At 41.3% G+C, this 18,361-nt stretch overlaps 1 protein-coding gene across 1 annotated transcript in view; it reads right to left on the bottom strand.

Annotated features, from left to right (window-relative positions):
• The window catches only part of LOC129674958 (murinoglobulin-1-like), a 22,363-nt gene extending 10,927 nt beyond the window's left edge, over positions 1–11,436 (bottom strand). The window contains exons 1-10 of the mRNA XM_055605023.1: positions 11,343–11,436; positions 10,908–11,076; positions 10,387–10,471; positions 9,363–9,471; positions 6,030–6,147; positions 5,761–5,870; positions 4,920–5,078; positions 1,930–2,157; positions 1,688–1,751; positions 910–1,067 (exon numbers count right to left, since the gene is read on the bottom strand). Of these exons, the coding sequence (XP_055460998.1) occupies positions 910–1,067; positions 1,688–1,751; positions 1,930–2,157; positions 4,920–5,078; positions 5,761–5,870; positions 6,030–6,147; positions 9,363–9,471; positions 10,387–10,471; positions 10,908–11,055 (1,179 nt within the window). The 5' untranslated portion in view covers positions 11,056–11,076; positions 11,343–11,436. The remainder of the gene's footprint in view (positions 1–909; positions 1,068–1,687; positions 1,752–1,929; positions 2,158–4,919; positions 5,079–5,760; positions 5,871–6,029; positions 6,148–9,362; positions 9,472–10,386; positions 10,472–10,907; positions 11,077–11,342) is intronic.
• Positions 11,437–18,361: the final 6,925 nt, after the last annotated feature.

The raw sequence follows: 18,361 nt of genomic DNA, 5'->3' as shown, positions 1-18,361 counted from the left end.
TGTATGTGAGTGTGGTATGTGTGCACATGTATGTGAGTGTGGAATGCCCATGTGTGTGCAGGTGCTTGCACCCATGCACTCAGCAGAGGCCGGTGAGGGTGTGGGTGTCCTGCTCACTCTCCTTATTCTCTTGAGTCTCTCTCTCGTGTTCCCGGACGTAATCTGGCAGCCGCAAATCCCAGAGATTCTCCTGCCTCTGACCTCCACACACTGGGGTTGTAGGAGCCTCCGGTCATGCCTCACTGTCACATGCGTGCTGGTAGCTGAGGTCAGCACAGCAGGTGCCCTCACCCACTGAGCCATCTCTGCAGCCCGGAAGTTGCCCAACTTTAAGGCCTTTCCATGATAAGCCTAACGCCTGGGGTGGAAAATCAGTGTTCTAATTGGAGGTGTGTCTGTATTTCTCCCTCCATCTCATCCTTCCATCTTCCTCTCCGTCTCGCTATCTATCATCTGTCATTCATCTCTCAACACTTGCAGGGGAGTGAAGCAAATAGCTGTGGGCTGGGCTGTATTGAAAGGGGATGGGTTACTGTTCTTGAACTGTGACATTAAGATGGCTCAGTGGGTAAAGGCAGCTGCTGCCAAGCCTGGTGACCTGAGCTTGATCTTCTGGACACATGTGGAAGGAGCAAACAGACTTCTCAAAATCGCTGTGTGTGTTCATATGCACATGTAGATAAATAAAATACAAAGTTTAAGTCAAATGAATTTGAATTAGTAAGTTATTAAGGATTAGGGTTCCCTTTCTTGCTCCCCACTTCTTTGCTTCTTTTCAGAGTTTGTGAATTAAAATCTCATCCTCTGGTGCTGTTCACATCTTTGCCACTGGAGCACACATCTGAAATCTGTGTCCTCAAAACAATTTGCACCCTTTTGAATAGAAATTTCAGAAAATAAATGCCTCACTTCATTAAGAAGACAGTTTTCAATTTTAAATTTTGCAGAGTCTGCAATCACTTCTCCATCAGGCAAGATGGCATAGATGAGCATTTTAGCCCCAGGGGCCATGCCGAACTCCACGGGGATCTCCAAGGTGATGTGGCCTTCCACTGGAGCTGGAGCGACTGGGAAGAGATGGTGATGGGTCAGAATCCTGACAGGAAAACCCAAATGATTACACACAGATCCAGAGGACTGCCTGTTTGTGGAAGACCTTCCTGCTGTGGTCAATTGTTGGCACGCGAATATCTCAGGAGGGCACCGCACACGCACATACATACCCACCAGCACCACATATGTAATTCAAAATGATCAAAAAGAGTCAGTTACTTGAAAATGGGTGTGGCTAGAATGATTTAAGGACCTAGGCTGGCATTCTCCAGATATTTTTGGACAGACACCAGATAGCACATTTTGCTTTGTTGTGGATATTCTGCATGTGAATGCATAGATTCCTCACTTGGGGTGTATCTTGGAGTACTGTGTGTTTTCAGGTGTTACATCTTGAGAATAGATATTTTACCATGTTGAATGACACTCAGTTTGGGAATCTGAAAGTTTTTCCTGAAGGCCATGGTGTGAGTGATAACCTTCACTAGATGGCAGAACCTTGAGTTCCTACTGTGGAGAGAGTTATGGAGACATACAAGCCCCATGGCAGCCTTAGATACTCAGTGGTGAGATCCCACTGGTGAGGATGTGGGGAACTCAGATGGAGACATGGTTCTGGATGAGAAACACTTACATTTGCTGGGTTCCATGTGGTGAGTGTGGCTTCCTGTATGGACGATTTTGCCCTGGGCCATGACCTAAAACAAAAAGGATTTTCCAAGCTTACATCTATATTTTACCAGGCTCTCTTGTAACTGATGAATCCACTGTTTGAGACCCAGGCAGAAACACCCAGCCCAGACCCCAGAGTGTCATGGGACATGGTCAGGAGATAAGAGGATTCTTTGTATTTCTCAGCTTGGAGTGAAAACTCACCAGGTAGTAAAAATTGAGCTCTCTCAGCAACAACAAGACCGGCCCCTTCAGAATAAAATGTGCCTGAACTGTGTGAATCTGGTTGCAGGGCAAGATGCCAGGCTCTGTCTTAAGGTAGACATAGCTCTTGCTCACGGTATAAACTTTGTAGGCCTCATGCCTTGCTTCTGCGTATTTTTCTTCCACGCAAGGGAAATGAAAACACCGATTTCCTTTCTTGTGGTAGACCTGAAGAAACAACAAATACTGTGCTGTAGATTATCTGCTAGGCAGAGTCTTTCATCTGAGATGAATCTGCCTAATTTCAGTGATAGAATATTTTGTACATCTTAGTAAAATGGAAGGGAGGTTCATGAAATGAATTGTCTCACACCCCAAATTTTCCAAATTGAGGGAAATATTTATACCAATGAGGAGCGGAAAGGCAAGAATATTATCTTTTGAGACAAAGAAAGTATTTATTGAGCACCTAGTACATATGAAAGAATGTTTATAGATAGGAATTTTAGTGCATAATAAATTTTCAAAGTGATGGGCTGACTGAAACATTTTCATATATTAATATAATGTACCCTGATCCCATTTATCCACCGTACTACCCAGCCCTATGTTTCCTCCTGACTCTCTTCCTTCTTGCTAGATCCTCTCTGCTTTTATTTCTGTCCTTTCCCTAGATTCCACAAATGAGGGACAACATGCAAAGCTTTTTTCTCCCAGTCTTATCATTTGCTATTGGTTGACAATTTCTAAATCCACCCATTTCTCTATAGACAAGACGATTGTTTTCTAAATATCTGAGTAAAAGTCCCGTGTGCACATATTTCCATTCTTCTTTTCCCACTCCTCCACTGCTGGGCACTGAAGTCGGCTCCACAGCCGGCTGTGTTGAGCACTGCTGAGGTCAGCATGGTGATGGAGACGTGTCTATCATATGTCAGTGTTGATGCCATGGGCATGTACACGGATGTGGTACCCCTGGCCTGTACACTGGTTTCATTTCAGGGTTTTGTAGAAGTTCTGATAGTCATACTCATGTTCCCTCACAGCAGCTGTGCATATAGGTTCCTTAATTCCCTTAGCCTTGCCACTGTCTGTTTTCCTGATGATTGTCATTTTGATTGGTGAGATGGAATTTCAACACAGTGTTAACCTGCATTTTCTCGTTAGCCAATTGTATTGAGCATCTTTGCATGTGTTCCGTGACCATTTGTAACTGGTGTCTTGAAAATGGACTATCTCTTGCATCTACTGAGATTATCATGTGATTTTTAAATCTTGATTCTATTTATATGCTTTCACTTTCAATTGTGAAGCTGTCCCTGTATTCTTAGTATGAAATCAGTTTGATCATGGTACATGATTTGTTTAATGTGTTATTGATTCTGACATGGAAGTATTTCAGTAAGGATTTTCTTTTTATGCCAGTTGGGTGAATTACTCTGAGGTTTCTAGATACTTTATCCTCATCTAGTTTTGGTATTAGAGTTATTCTAGACTCATAGAAGGACCTAAAAAAGTATTCCGTCTTCTGAAGTTTTACACAATAATATGTCTTTTTGAAGTTTTGTTCAATTCAGTTATGAGTTCTTCCCAGTGTCAATTCTTTATTGTTGAGGGCTCCTTTACTTATTTCTTCAATTCTATTTTTCATTACTGATCTGTTTAAATTTTTTTTAAATACCCTTGTAGCTCACCTTTGGAAGAATATAAATGTCCAGAAATTCATTTGTTACTTCTGGATTTTCTAATTTATTGGAATGAGAGTTTTCAATGTATTCTCTAAGCATCTCGTGGATTTCATAGTATGTGGTGTTATAGCCGCCTCTACTATGCTAATTTGGGTTTAGATAAGAATTTATCTTTTCAATCAATTTATCTAATCAATTTATCTTTTAAAAGAATCAACTTTGGTTTCATTGTACTTTTTAGTGTTCTTTCTGTCCTCTTCATTACTTTCAGCTATAGTTATTATTTCTTTCCTTTCATTAATTTTTGTATTTGTCTTGTCTTATTATGTTAATAATTTGGGGTACGGCATAAGGTCTCTTATTTGATCCATACCTGTGTATGTAGACTAGGGATTCATAGCTTTTAGAATTGCATGCATGATAGTCCATAGAAATTCTGATGTGTTTTTATTGAACTTAGAAATTAAAAAATTATCTTTCTGATATTGCAGTTTGCAAAGGGACATGCTTTCAACTTCTTCTAGAAGCTAGATTACAATTTCCACCATTTAAATCTGTAGCCACAAGTGTGTGTAAGACACCATTGGAATTCTTATACCCACAGTGGTTCTCAGAGGGGCCTGCTGAGCCAGCTAGGGGAAAAGGCTGAAGGGCCTCAGAGACCTCTGGTAGGAAGTCATGTAGTTGGGTTCTCTTCAAATGGCTCCCCCTGTTGACATATCTGACTAAGCTCTGATATAGAGGGAACCATTGGCTAGTCCCAGTTGACTTCAGATTGCCATCTCCTATGTTTTTGTATTTCCGCATTGCATTGCTAGTATTTGATGAATCATTGTGTTTCTGTCTGTCTCTCTGTCTCCTTCTCTCTACCTCTTTTGTGTGTGTGTGTGTGTGTATGTGTGTGTGTAAAGCAAGAACTATTGTAATGTCAATCATATTCACTTACACAATAAATAAATGTCTCTTGTTTTAGAAAATGGGCACAACATAGTTAGATAATGAATCTGAGGAAACACAACACCAGTCCTTGCTTGAATAGATAAAAACAGAGTTTTAATCATTTTGGCTTGAAGGTCCTGATTTGTAATGTATAAAAATGAAATGAAGTAAAAAAGACTATGGAAAATATTATGTTAAGAAGTATGTGTGCTCATAATTCTGTTAATGATCAGAAACCTATTCTATTTTGCCCTAAAATAAGAAAGTTTGGCCTGGAATTGTTTTTTCATTAAAGGACACATTACTGAGTCCAAGCTGTTACACAACCTCTCCTTGTGTCTTATGCCCTCACTTTTGACTTACTTTGATAGTGAAGTAAGAACCCACAATGCCGGTGGTGTTGATGGAGAATTCTGCCAGGCCATGTTGATCAGTGATAGCACTGGTGTAGTCAGCTTCATGTAGTTTGATGAAGACTTGCTCATTTGGGAGAGGAATGTCGTTGAGATCCACTAGGCGAACCTAAATTGAACAAGAAAGAAAAGTATAGCCCAGGAATGGTAATACTATACAGATTATAAGAGAAAAACCTGCTTCAGTATTGTATAAATATCCCAAAAAATGCACCAACTAATTCAGCATGCAAGACATTGCTTTACACAAATCTCTAACACTTTGAGATCTACACCAGTGCTGTGAAAGCACAGAGTCCAAGGTATCACATTCTTAACTCCATAATAAATGCTTTGTAGGTGCTTTGTAGGTACCTGTTAGTCATAAGAAACCATTGACAGATCCAGAATGGACTAAGGGAAGTAGATGCTTTGACACAATCACAAGATACAGTTGTTGGGGACCCAAGGCTAATGGAGAGCATGGATTTATCATGAATATGTAGCACATGTGGCTTCATTGAAACACAGTGACATCTTGGGGTTTACAGTTGTCAAGTCCATAACTTTTATAAATAAAATTATGCTACCTATATTTTAGATTCTGGGCTTCTAGACAGCCTTTCTAAATCTTCAGCTTAGTTCTGGGAATTGAAGTCATGCACTTAAGTGTGTGAAGTACAAGCTCCCCCACTAGGTTACACATCTTGCTTTGCAACCAGTGATGTCAGACAAGTTTAACATTGAGCAGAATGCCCTTGGTTGAGGAACCACCATACAGCTCAAGCATCTGTGAACTAAAAGCACTTTACTTTCATAAGGAATGGAATCCCAGGTCTAAAGTGTGAGTCCACTTTCACAAATACTAGTTTGGTTGTGGTACTTTCAATTTTAGTTTTTCCAGATCCACTGAACTCGAATCCTGAAAAAGAAATTAGGAACAACTTAGGGAAGTTCAATGCAGTTAGGTTATTGCTTGCTTTCTACATCTGTTTTCTGCATCCTCTCAATCACCATCTTGGTGAGAATAGGTATCAATTTTCACAGCTTCCTTCTTTATATTCTGAGTTTACTTACACACCTGTCCCTTCTTCTATAACCTTTGCATTCACACGAATATCCTCCATGCCATAATATCTTTTATTTATTTGGAACACAGTGATGTTTTCTTCTTGTGTGATGCAGCCATTTTTGTCCAGCTGATATGCAAGATATAAACAAGGTAATGTGATAGTCAACTCAAACCCACATGTGAGGATTTCTTTTGGAAAAACAAATCCTTACTGCTGTACAGCGTGGCATTTTGCTATAAGCATGGGACTCAGCTTATTTTATTAACATCTTTAATTAGTATTAATCTATTTCTACTACAAAGATACTAAGATAAGTAGCATCAGAACATGCAATAACATCATAGGAATAAGCAAATAATTAACAATAACCCTAAATATAAATGATTTTAACTCTTTAAGAAGCATGTCTAGCTAATTAGAGGAGGGAAACCTCAAAATTAACAGAATTAATATGTACAGGAAAAAATTACACAGGCATTAAGAAATTTGGAATATTTTAGGAGAATACCTCAAAAACCTGACTGAATTTATAAAACCTAAAATAAAAAGAACAGATTTTTACCTTCATCCAAACCACAAGTGTTAAGCCAGGAAGAAATGGACAACGTTGACAGTCACAGAGACCTTAGAGGACAACCCACAGCTGCCACCATTCTCCTGAAGCAATATAGCTCCTTACTACATTGCAGAGATTTGTCGTTACCCTTACAGATACGTGTAGATCTCACCTCATCAAAGACTTATTTTTCAATAGATAGAAACTGTTATTGAGATCCACACTCATCAAAATGCAGAGCATTGCCTATGATATGTGCAGAGAAAATCATTAAACAAGGATCAGAAAGATTATAAAAGTCCAGAAAGCCTGTTGCAAAAATAGTGTCTTTCAGACACAACAGGAAAAACACACCCATAGAGTTCTCAACAATGTGGTTGCCTGAACAAGACTCACACAAGGGTAGAACCAGTTAACCTGCCAATGTGGTGAAATGGGGAAATTGCCCAGAGCCCCACTCCTAGATCAAGAGCTACAGCTACAGGTGATCATTGGCTGCTGAGAACGACTGAGGTGAATGTAAAGGTCTGTGGGAGTCAGGAGTGGCCTGGCCCTGCAGGTAGCACAGAGGTCTCCCAGGCTGTTGCAAAGTACAAGTGCCATCTCCCATAAGGAAGGTTGTACTGACTGGGAAACAGTGCTCAGGATGAAGGTCTAGAGGGCGAGTCTGGGTAGATTCGGGTGTGGTCTGGCCCTACAGATGCAGATTAGCAGGGAGTTACCTACATCCGTCCCCAGCCTGTTGGGTGGTAAACAGGTAAACATCTCCTCCGTTGAGGAGAACACCAGAGTGTTTGACATTCCCGGTTTCTCTAACGCTTGTCTGTGAGCTCAGGACCAATGCTCTGCACACCTCACGTGCTGTGGGTGAGACTACAGCCTAGTATAAAAGCTCTTCGGAAAAGGAAAGGTCAAAGTACCACAAGGTCAGCGGTGGGGAATAAGGAAACAAAACCTGGGTCAGCATCCCCACACCTGTTCACAAGCACGCCTGTCATCTCTGTGACTCACAAACAAGCGAGCCCATCAGCTGATGAATGGGTAATCAGAACTGAAGAGGAGAATTTATGGGCATAGAGATGATCACCTTTCACCAGATTTACCAGAACCAGACACACAAAGGTGCATGTTTTCTGTCATATGTGAGGGTAAAAATACAAAATGACAGCAAAATGGAAGTTGTTCTCTTTGGGAAGAGGAAGAGTCTGGCAGGAGGAGGGATGGAGAGAATTCGGTAGGTAATGAATGAGGAGATCAAGTGTATGATACACATGATTGAATATATTGCAAGGAAGCCCATGGTTTTTCACAATTTACTTACATTTCATATGTGCTAATTAAAATATACTTTCAAAGAACAGTTTATGAGACATGAAAGTAGAGGGCGCTATATAGGAAGAGGAGAAGGACACATGGGAGTGAGGACACAGAGAGCAGAGGTGGCAAGGGGACAGGGGAATATGGTTAAAATACATGATTCTCATGTATGAAAATGTCATAAACCTCCCATTTTGTACAATGATTTACACAAAAATAAATTTGGTGGTCAGCTCAAGTTGTTGAAATGTCCCTTTAAGGACATTTGTTCAACCATGTTCATAGCAGCTTTATTTGTAATAGCCAGAACTTGGAAACAACCCAGATGTCCATCAACGGAGGAATGGATACAGAAACTGTGGTATTTTTACACAATGGAATACTACTCAGCAATCAAAAAGGAAGAAATCATGAAATTTGCAGGCAAGTGGTGGGATCTAGAAAAGATCATTCTGAGTGAAGTATCCCAGAAGGAGAAAGACAAACTTGGTATATACTCGCTTATATAGACCTACAAGACATGATAAACATAATGAAATCTACACACCTAAAGAAGATAATCAAGAAAGTGGACACAGGCGAAGGTGATTAATCCTCATTTAGAAAGACAAATGGGATGTGCATTGAACTTATGACAGGAGTCTATCACAAAAGGCATCTGAAAGACTCTACCTAGCAGTGTTTCAAAGCAGACACTAAGACTCATAACCAAACCCTCGGCAGAGTGCAGGGAATCATATGAAAGAAGGGAAGTTAGTATGATATGGAAAGGATAGGAGCTCCACAAGGACCAAATATATCTGGGCACAGGGTCTTTTCTGAGACTGACACTCAACCAAGGACCATCTATGGATATAACCTAGAACTTCTGCTCGGATGTGGCCTGTGGTAGCTCAGTAACCAAGTAGTTTTCCAAAGTAAGGGGAACACGGACTATTTCTAATAGGATCTCAAGGGCAGGCTGTTTGACCCCCACCCCAGGGGAGGAGCAGTCTGATAGGCCACAGAGGAGGACTTTGCAGCCAGCCCTGAAGATACCTGATAAAACAGGGTCAGATGAAAGGGGAGGAGGTCCTCCCCTATCAGGGGACTTGGAAAGGGGCAGGGAGGAGACCAGGGAGGGAGTGTGGGGTTGGGGAGGGAATGAGGGAGCGGGATACAGCTGGGACACAGAGTTAACAAAATGTAACTAAAAAGAAAAATAAAATAAAAATAAAAAAATTAAAAAAAAAAAAAAAAGAAATGTCCCTTTAATTATAGTGGGTCCTAGGACTATCACTCTGTCAGTGAGGGGCTCCTGGGAAGTGCACACATGCCTGGCTGGTGTTCCATCACTGAGCTACACCCTGAGGTCCAGAATATCCTCTTTCAATGCCTGGATATTCATTTCCTCTCAGCGGTGCTGTATGCATTGCTGTGTCAGTTAACCTGGATATTAAAAATAGGCCTGTGAACAGTTTTCACTCACCTGGTAACTGACTTCTTTGCATCCAGGCTGTTCCCAATGGTTGGCGTAAGGATATTTAAGGCATATACTTATATTTACATGTCCTGGGACAGGCTTCCCGTAGGTGTATCTGTCACAGGATAAATGCACACAGACCAGGAGTGTTTCTGAAGCAGAGATTCACTGTCTTCCCACCCATAGTCCACACTGCCAACTTGAAACTGACTCTGTCTAATTTGTAATGACAGCAAATACAGCCCATTATTACCACTTGACACTTTCTAACTATATATGTTAAGAATTTAGCCCCATTAAGAACCTTTTGGAGTTGTGTTAACCGCCCCCCACCTTGATGTTCTAAAAAGATTAAGTAACCAAATCAGGGTCCTCAACTGATGGAGCTGAGATGAATGGGAACATGGGGAAATTACTATTTTTACAAACCTCAGTCTTTGGCCTTCTTTCTTATCCTTTTTTCTAAGCATGATCATTTTAACAACAAGCAATGTGAGCTAAGGTGTGCCTCTTCTGTCTGATTTGGGCACATTTGCAAATTTCTTTAGGGCTTTGACTTCTTGGGATCCCAGATTGAGATAGCAGTTTTAGTTGCTGTAATACAAGATCCTTATTTATGAGGTATAGAAATGCAAGGAGAAAACCCAGATGCCTAACATTTAAACTTGGGTGGCAGTGGCTGGAGCTGGAGCCAGACTGGGAGCCATAATTTAGTGTCTGTGTTCTCTTTACACGGGTCAGTGTTTCTGACCTTTCCATCTCCAAAAACAGGGACTCTTTAGTGCTTTATACAATTGATTTTATCATTGGTGTAATGAGAATTACCATCAGCAACACATGCAGTGAGTGACTGAGCAGGAAGTGATGCTCATTAAGGGACACAAAGAAGAAAGGAACACCACAGGGGCCATTCTAGGTGGGAAGGACACAGCCTTCACATTTCTACAAATTCTATAATGAGACATTGTCCCAGGTGATTCCGTCTCCAAGTACATCCTTAAAGTTAGAAGAATTGAAAGATATAACTCACACTGCACATGCCGTCACATTTAGTTTTTCTTCTTGCATATAGATGCCCTTTGGGACCTTTAGTTGAACTTTAAATCTGGGAAGCACTGTTGGGAAAGAGAGGAGAACTTCTGGGTGAATAATGACTTTTCTAGTTGCCTAAATAATCAGTCTCTGCCCATAAATGGTGATTACACATTGTAAAGCTGAGTCCACCATCTAAATAATGTTAGAACATTATTTAAATATTATTATTATTAATATTATAAATAATATTGTATTATTATTAAATATAGTGGTTATGGATTATATCATTTCTTGCAAATCACTGAGGTATCTACTTAAATGAGAGAAATCAAGTAATTTACTCCTGAAATCCCAGAACTTGTTGGAAGTTCCATGTTGCTAGGTGGATAGCCATAGCTTCATTGAGATGAAACCCAGCTTAGCACATTTGGACCTCAGTTTGTTCAAAAGAATTCATCCTGTGATAAGTAGAAACTTCTGACACCAGCTTTCCTTTTGTGGCCTTCCCAAGCATACCGAATTCCTCCACGGTGAAGGAGTGCTCTTTCTTCACTCCTGATTGTTTTTGTATCACTATCTTGTAGGAGCCCAGAATGGGCTCCAGAGACAGACTGAAGGACAGTTGCTTAAGCCCGTTCTCTGTGCTGATATTCTGCCACTGCATAATTCGGTTCGTTTTTGGATCCTGTGAAACAGGTTGCAAGTTTTCTAAGTCAATAAAGTATTAAGAACAACAACACATCTAAGACCACTGTGCTCATGGTGGAAGTGTTTGGGAGCCTGCTAATATTCTTCGAGGGGAGAGGGAAATAAAGGAAAGGTGGGGCATAACCAACCAGTTATCTCGAATGGCAGAAGGCTGCTGACCCACACTAGGGCTACAACACCCCAGCATCAAGGTACTTTCAGTGGATTGAGTTCTCTCTGAATATGAACACTGAAGCTTCTTACCTCAATGTAAACCACAGGAAACTGAAACAAAAGGGAAAGCAGTGTTAGTTCAGAACAGAGGGTGGTGACCCCTTTGGCAAACCTGACTTCAAAACATTATGATTAAATCAGTAACTAAATTACAGTTATGAAGTAGCAACAAAAATAATTTTATGGTTGTGGGTCACCACAACATGAGGAAGTGTATTAAAGGATCACAGCATTAGGAAGTTTGAAAACCAATGGTCTAGAAATTTCACACAGACAGCAGATTGAATAGATTTATAGATTGGTCTTTAGGACAGAAGTTTCAGTTAGAATTGGATGAACTTAATCTCTATTACAAAGCCAATTGCAAGCCAATTAACCACCACAGAGAAATTTTAAGTATTTGTTATAGAACTACCTGAGTTGTACCAATCACTCAATCGATAGGGACGCAGAAATGGAATTGTGGGACAGTATCATTAAGATTTCTCTGATGTGCTGTGAGAAATACCCTGAGCCTTTAGAGTCTGGAAATTATAAGTTTACTGTTTAAATCATGTATATTTGCAGGGTGAAATGGAATTATTAGTTTTAAGTGTATCTGTTGGCATATTTTTCATGTGTCCAGTTTACCCTTGTTCATTCGAATGCTGATTTCTCTACCCCACTATCGGGTATCCAGACATAGCATTGTGACATTAATTCTATGCACCTCCTGTCTCAAGTTGCATAAACATGCCACTGTTTGTTCTCTGTATTGCCAATAAAAGCCAACTTGCCAATGCTGAACAGTACACAGAATAGGGTGGGGCCTCCTGGTCTGATGAGGGGAAGAGAAAAGACAGGAAGAGAGGATGGATCCAAGGGGAGAGGACCAAGAAACATCAGGAGAAATGAACTAGACCTAGAAGGTGATCAAAAAGCAAGTAAAATTGGGAAATCTGATTGGGAGAAAGCTATACTAGCTTGGAGTTTTAGGATGGGGTAAATTTGCAGAGCATATCGCATTAAGCTAATAAGATATTTAAATAAATCCTAGTCTCTCTGTGTGGTTATTAGGGTATATAGCTCATTAGGGAGTAACTGCTGCTTTACTAAAATATAAATCAATAATAAATATTAGTAATTTGTAATGTATATACAGTCGAATTGTGTAACTTGTGGGTGTCCTGGGCAAGGCACTGGATTCCCATTCTTCATCTAATGGGCTACAAAGGGATTAGCATGTGTCCTCAAGATGCACTGCTTGAAGAACTTTAACAGATGCCTGACTGTTGCCAGAGTAATATAAAGGAAGAAAGGCCTCAATAGCTGCTCTTGCTTCAAAGGAGAATTGCTGCTGACCAAGCCAAGAGGGGCAGTTTCAGAGGTTTTCCAGCAGACATGGTTCTGATTGATTAGACGAAGTCTACACAGTAAAGACAGACACTGACAAGGTCGTTTAAGATTCTGTCGTAACTGAGCTGTCTGCAGAGGCAAACTTATTTTAGGTGACAACAAGCTTAAAGAACACAGCCATTTCTAGCAGCTGATAAGGGAGCACTTAATGGCAGTTGTAAGGGAGATTTAGTGATAAAGGACTGGTTTCTGAAAGTACGGAAAATTAGGTCATGACAATGGATGATGAAAGTGTGGTACACGTGTATGCGATGAGGGTCTATTCAGCTATAAAAAGTGACATCACAAAATTTTCAGGCAAATGGAGAAAACTTGAAAAAAATTATAATTGTAAGCCAGGCTCAGAAAGACAACTGCTGTGTGTTCTTTCTTATCTGTGGTTCATCACTGCAGACATGTAGAGTTATGTGTTTGACCTGGAGCACCCGTGGAAACAAGGAAAGAATAGGGTAACTGGGGTGGGAACTTCCTCCAGGTAGGAGAGATGCTTGATGGAGGTGACATTAAAGCACAGGTGGACTCAAGCAGGGATGGTGTGTGGATGGGAGAGAAGAGAGGGGAGGGTGGGAGGGTTAGCCAAACCTAAGGATCTATGAAAAAGCTATGTGGAAACTTACTGCTTTATAAACTGATTAAGAAACATAAGGTAAAACACTCTGTAATGTGACCTGGGTCCAGGACACTAAGCACCCTCCATTTTCTGCTGATCTCTCACTGTGTGCCTTGTTTCCTGACCCTCTGAACTAACTGGCACTTAGGTTCTTCTTCTCTTTCCTGCTCTCACTCTCACATTTAGGTTCTGAAGAAGAGGAAGAGGGTTTGAATTTTGTAAGATCAGGATGAAGCAAGAAAGAAAGAGGCAGTCTTTCACTTAACAGACTGAAAATATCACTTTAGCCAGGCAGGCCTAATGGCACACACTTTAATACCAGCAATCAGGAGGCAGAAGCAGGCTGAGCTCTATGAATCAAGGCCAGCCTGGGCTATATAGCGCATTTCAGGCTAGCCAGGATTACACAGTGAAATCATGTAAAAAAATTAAAAAAGTCCTTTGACATTTCAAAGTAAGCAAATCTGTGAAGTAAGAAATTTTTACTTGGATACTGAGCTGTCATGGGCTATATCTGAGCAGGGGTTCTAGGCTATATCGATGAACCATCTTTGGTTGGTTTATCAGTCTCAGAAAAGACCCCTGTGCTCAGATATTTTGGTTCTGTTGCTCTCCTTGTGGAGTTCCTGTCCTCTCCAGGTCTTAATATCTCCCCCAGTATTTCATAAGATTCCCTGCACTCTGCCCTAAGTTTGGTTTTGAGTCTCAGCATCTGCTTTGATACACTGCTGAGTAGAGTCTTTCAGAGGCCTACTGTGGTAGGTTCCTGTCCTGTTTCCTGTTTTTCCTGTCCATCCCATTTGTCTTCTGAGCTGAATGGCTGGCTCTTTGACCAATCCCTGTCCTTCTGAGTGGGAAGCAGCCTTGCCAGGCCACAGAGGAGGACAATGCAACAAGTCCTGATGAGACCTGATAAGCTAGGGTCAGGTGGAAGGGGAGGAGGTCCTCCCCTATCCATGGAATTGGAGAGGGGTATGGGAGGAGATGAGGGAGGAAGGGTAGGATTGAGAAGGAATGAGGGAGGGGGCTACAGCTGGGATAGAAAGTGAATAAACTGTAATTAATATAAAAAAATTAAGTTCATACATGGAACACAAAAAACAATAAATACTTAATTAAAAAATAAATAAACAAATAAAATGTACATTCAAAGTTTGCTCATCAGTGCCGGGAGAGCACTGTGTCTGAGAAGCGGGACAGCACTCTCCATGCAGCGACCAGGAGACTGAAGTCTGGGCCCTAAAACTACAGTGATCTTGTTTCCCAGGTGAGGGGAGGCTCCCACAGCATGGGAATTGGTCGGGTCCACTCTTGGGCCACACAGCCAGAACCCGGAAGAGATCCCGGGTAATGCGGCTTTGTGTCTCGGGCCAGAGCCACACGCCTGCATGTCCCGATCACTTTCCCAAGATGATCGGTGGGCACAAGGGTGCCAGAGACTGAGAGTCCCAGTCTCAAGAAAACCCCACGGGGAAGGAAAGTTGCGAGTCTGATCATGGGTCACCCAGTTTTTCCCTGGAAGGTCTCGCTGACCGCGGGTACACACCACCATCACAACTGAGCTCCCGCCGCGCAGAGAGCAGCTGCGCGCCCAGCTCACTGGTACAGATGAGCTGCGTGCCCCAGTGCAACAGAGACTGAGAATCCCTGTCCGGAGAGGGCCCCACAGGGAAGGAAGAAACCGTGCTGCTTGGGTCACCTAGGCTTTGCCTGGGGAAAGTCTCGCAGACCGCAGATCACAAACAGGCGAGTATGCCCAGCCATCACAGATCCGGGCCCAAGCAGGGAGCACAGAGTTATTGGGAACCCAGCTACTGCAGACTAGCAGGCGGGCGCACGCTCTGCCAGCCCAGAGGCCTACTTTGTACCAACTACTCCTTACAGACAGAACTGTGTGCCCCAAGACACCAGAGTCTTAGAGTCACTGTCTGGAGAAACCCTCACAAGGAACAAGGAACAAAGCAAAGGGGATGGACTTAGGCAAACCAGTATATCCCCGGAAAAGGTCCCATAGGCTGGCCCAACCCAGGGAACTGCTGTGCCCCAGATAGCCTGCTGTTACCAGGAGAGCAGTACTCACCCGCCACAGATTACCTCTTGGGTTCTGGGGCACAGAGCCCCAACCTCAGACCTACAAAAGACCAGGAACCCTTAGATCAACCCCCAGACACTGCTCCAAGGGGCAACCAGTTATCCCTAACAAAACCGACCAAGCCACAGGACACACAGGTTACAGCAGCTGATCACTAAATTTACAGCAAGAAACCCAGAAGGAGGGCAGCTGTCTCCAGGACTTCTCCCGGTGAGAGGAGAGCCCTCTCAACTAATCAGGACCACAGTTACCACCCAGGTCTCTATGCCTGAGGTGAGCTGTAGCAACTCCTGAAAAACACCGGCCATCCAGTGACTATACCCAAAAAGCTGAGAAGGCTTCCTTCAGGAAAAACCATCTTCCTGCCAAAGGGATTCTCTCCACCACAGGAGTCCAGGAACAACCAGAAACTAACTTCAAACACCCAAGATAGCCCAATGGGTAGAGGACAGCATAAAAGTTCAACCAACAAAAGCCAGAGCAATATGGCATCTCCAGAACCCAGTTATCCAGGGGCAAATAGCCCTAGACACCCCAGCATAATTGAAATTCAAGAAGATGACCTAACATCTATGCTCATGAAGAAGATAACAGAGGAAACAAATAAAATACGAAAAGAAATAGAGGAAGCTGCAGCCAAACAGTTTGTGGTGGTCTTTAGAGAGGAAATGCTTAAATCACTGAATGAAATAAAAGAAACAGAGGATTGTTCAAACAAACAGCTGAAGGAATTGATGGAAAAACATGAAAATACAGTCAGACAGGTGAAGGAAACCAACAAAATGGCTCGAGACCTGAAGATAGAATTGGAAAAATTAAAAAAAACAACACACAAAAGGAAGAAATTGTGGAGAGAAAGAACTTAGGGAAGAAAGCGGGAACTACGTTAACATAACCAATAGGCTACAAGAAATGGAAGAAATAATCTCAGGTGTGGAAGATACAATGGAAGAAATAGATGTATCTGTCAAAGAAAATGTTAAATCTAAAAAATTCCTGACACAGACCGTTCAAGAAATTCAAGACAACATAAAAAGACAAAACCTAAGAATAATAGGAATAGAGGAAAAAGAAGATTCCCTGCACCAAGGCCCAGAAAATATTTTCAACAAAATCATTGAAGAAAATTTCCCCAATTTAAAGGAGAGGCCAAAAAGGATACAAGAGGCCTACAGAACACCCAATAAATTAGACCAGAAAAGAAAATCCTCCCGCCACATAATAATCAAAACTGTAAGTATACAGAACAAAGAAAAAATACTAAAAGCTGCAAGAGAAAAAGGCCAAGTAACATATAATGGCAAACCCATTAGAATCACACCTGACTTTTCAACAGAGACTATGAAAGCCAGAAGGGCCTGGACGGATATCATGCAGACCCTAAGAGAACACAGATGTCAGCTCAGGCTACTATACCCAGCAAAACTCTCAGTCCTCATAGACAGAGAAAACAAGATATTCAATGACAAAAACAAATTTCAACAATACCTACAAGCAAATCCAGCATTACAGAAGACACTAGAAGGGAAAACACAGCCCAAAAAATTAGCTACAGTCAAGAAAACACAGGAAATAAATAACCTCACTACAGTAAAACAAAAAGCAACCAAGCACACAACCGTATGACCACAGCCAACATCAAATTCAAAGAATCTAACAGCCACTGGTCATTAATCTCTCTCAATATCGATGGACTTAATTCTCCAATAAAAAGACACAGACTAACAGAATGGATGCGTAAACAAAACCCAGCAATCTGTTGTATACAAGAAACACACCTAAGTCACAAAGATAGACATTACCTGAGGGTAAAGGGATGGAAGATGGCTTTCCAAGCAAATGGATGCAAGAAGCAAGCAGGAGTAACCATTCTAATATCTGATAAAATAGACTTTCAACCAAAATTAATCAAAAGAGATGGGGAAGGGCACTTCATACTCATCAAGGAAAATTCCACCAAGAAGACATCACAATCCTGAACATCTATGCCCCAAATACAAGGGCACCCACATTTGTGAAACATTGATAAAACTTAAACCACACATAGATCCCCACACACTAATAGTAGGAGACTTCAACACCCCACTCTCAACAAAGGACAGGTCAACAAAACAGAAATTAAACAAAGAAACAATATCTCTAACAGAGGTCATGAATCAAATGGACCTAATAGACATTTACAGAACCTTACACCCAAACACAAAAGAATTTACCTTCTTCTCAGCACCTCATGGAACCTTCTCCAAAATAGACCACATAGTTGGTCACAAAGCAAGCCTCAACAGATACAAGAAGATTGAAATAATTCTTTGTATCCTGTCTGATCACCATGGAATAAAGCTGGACTTCAATAACAACAGAAATAGCAAAAAGCCTACACATACATGGAAACTGAACAACTTACTACTAAATGACAGCTGGGTCAGGGAAGAAATAAAGAAAGAAATTAAAGTCTTCCTAGAATTCAATGAAAATGAAGACACAACATACCCAAACTTGTGGGACAGAATGAAGGCAGTGCTAAGAGGAAAGTTCATAGCACTAAGTGCCTTCAAGAAGAAATTCGAGACAGCTCATTCAAGCAACTTAATGGCTCACCTAAAAACCCTAGAAAAAGAAGAAGCAGACACACCAAAAAGGAATAGATGGCTGGAAATAATCAAACTCAGGGCTGAAATCAATCAATTAGAAACAAATAAAACAATTCAAAGACCAAGAGCTGGTTCTTTGAGAAGATCAAACAGATAGACAAACCCTTAGCCAAGCTAACTAAAAGGCAGAGAGACACAATCCAAATAAACAAAATCAGAAATGAAAAGGGGGACATAACTACAGACACTGAGGAAATCCAAACAATAATTAGGACTTACTTCAAAAGTCTATACGCAACAAAATTTGAAAATCTAAATGAAATGGACAATTTTCTTGATCGATTCCACTTATCAAAGCTAA

Source organism: Psammomys obesus, unplaced genomic scaffold, assembly GCF_907164565.1.
Source record: "Psammomys obesus unplaced genomic scaffold, mPsaObe1.curated_primary_1811, whole genome shotgun sequence".
In the NCBI taxonomy this organism is placed as follows: domain Eukaryota; kingdom Metazoa; phylum Chordata; class Mammalia; order Rodentia; family Muridae; genus Psammomys; species Psammomys obesus.
Note: the sequence above shows the minus strand (reverse complement) of the source record. Positions and strands in the feature narration are given on the sequence as shown.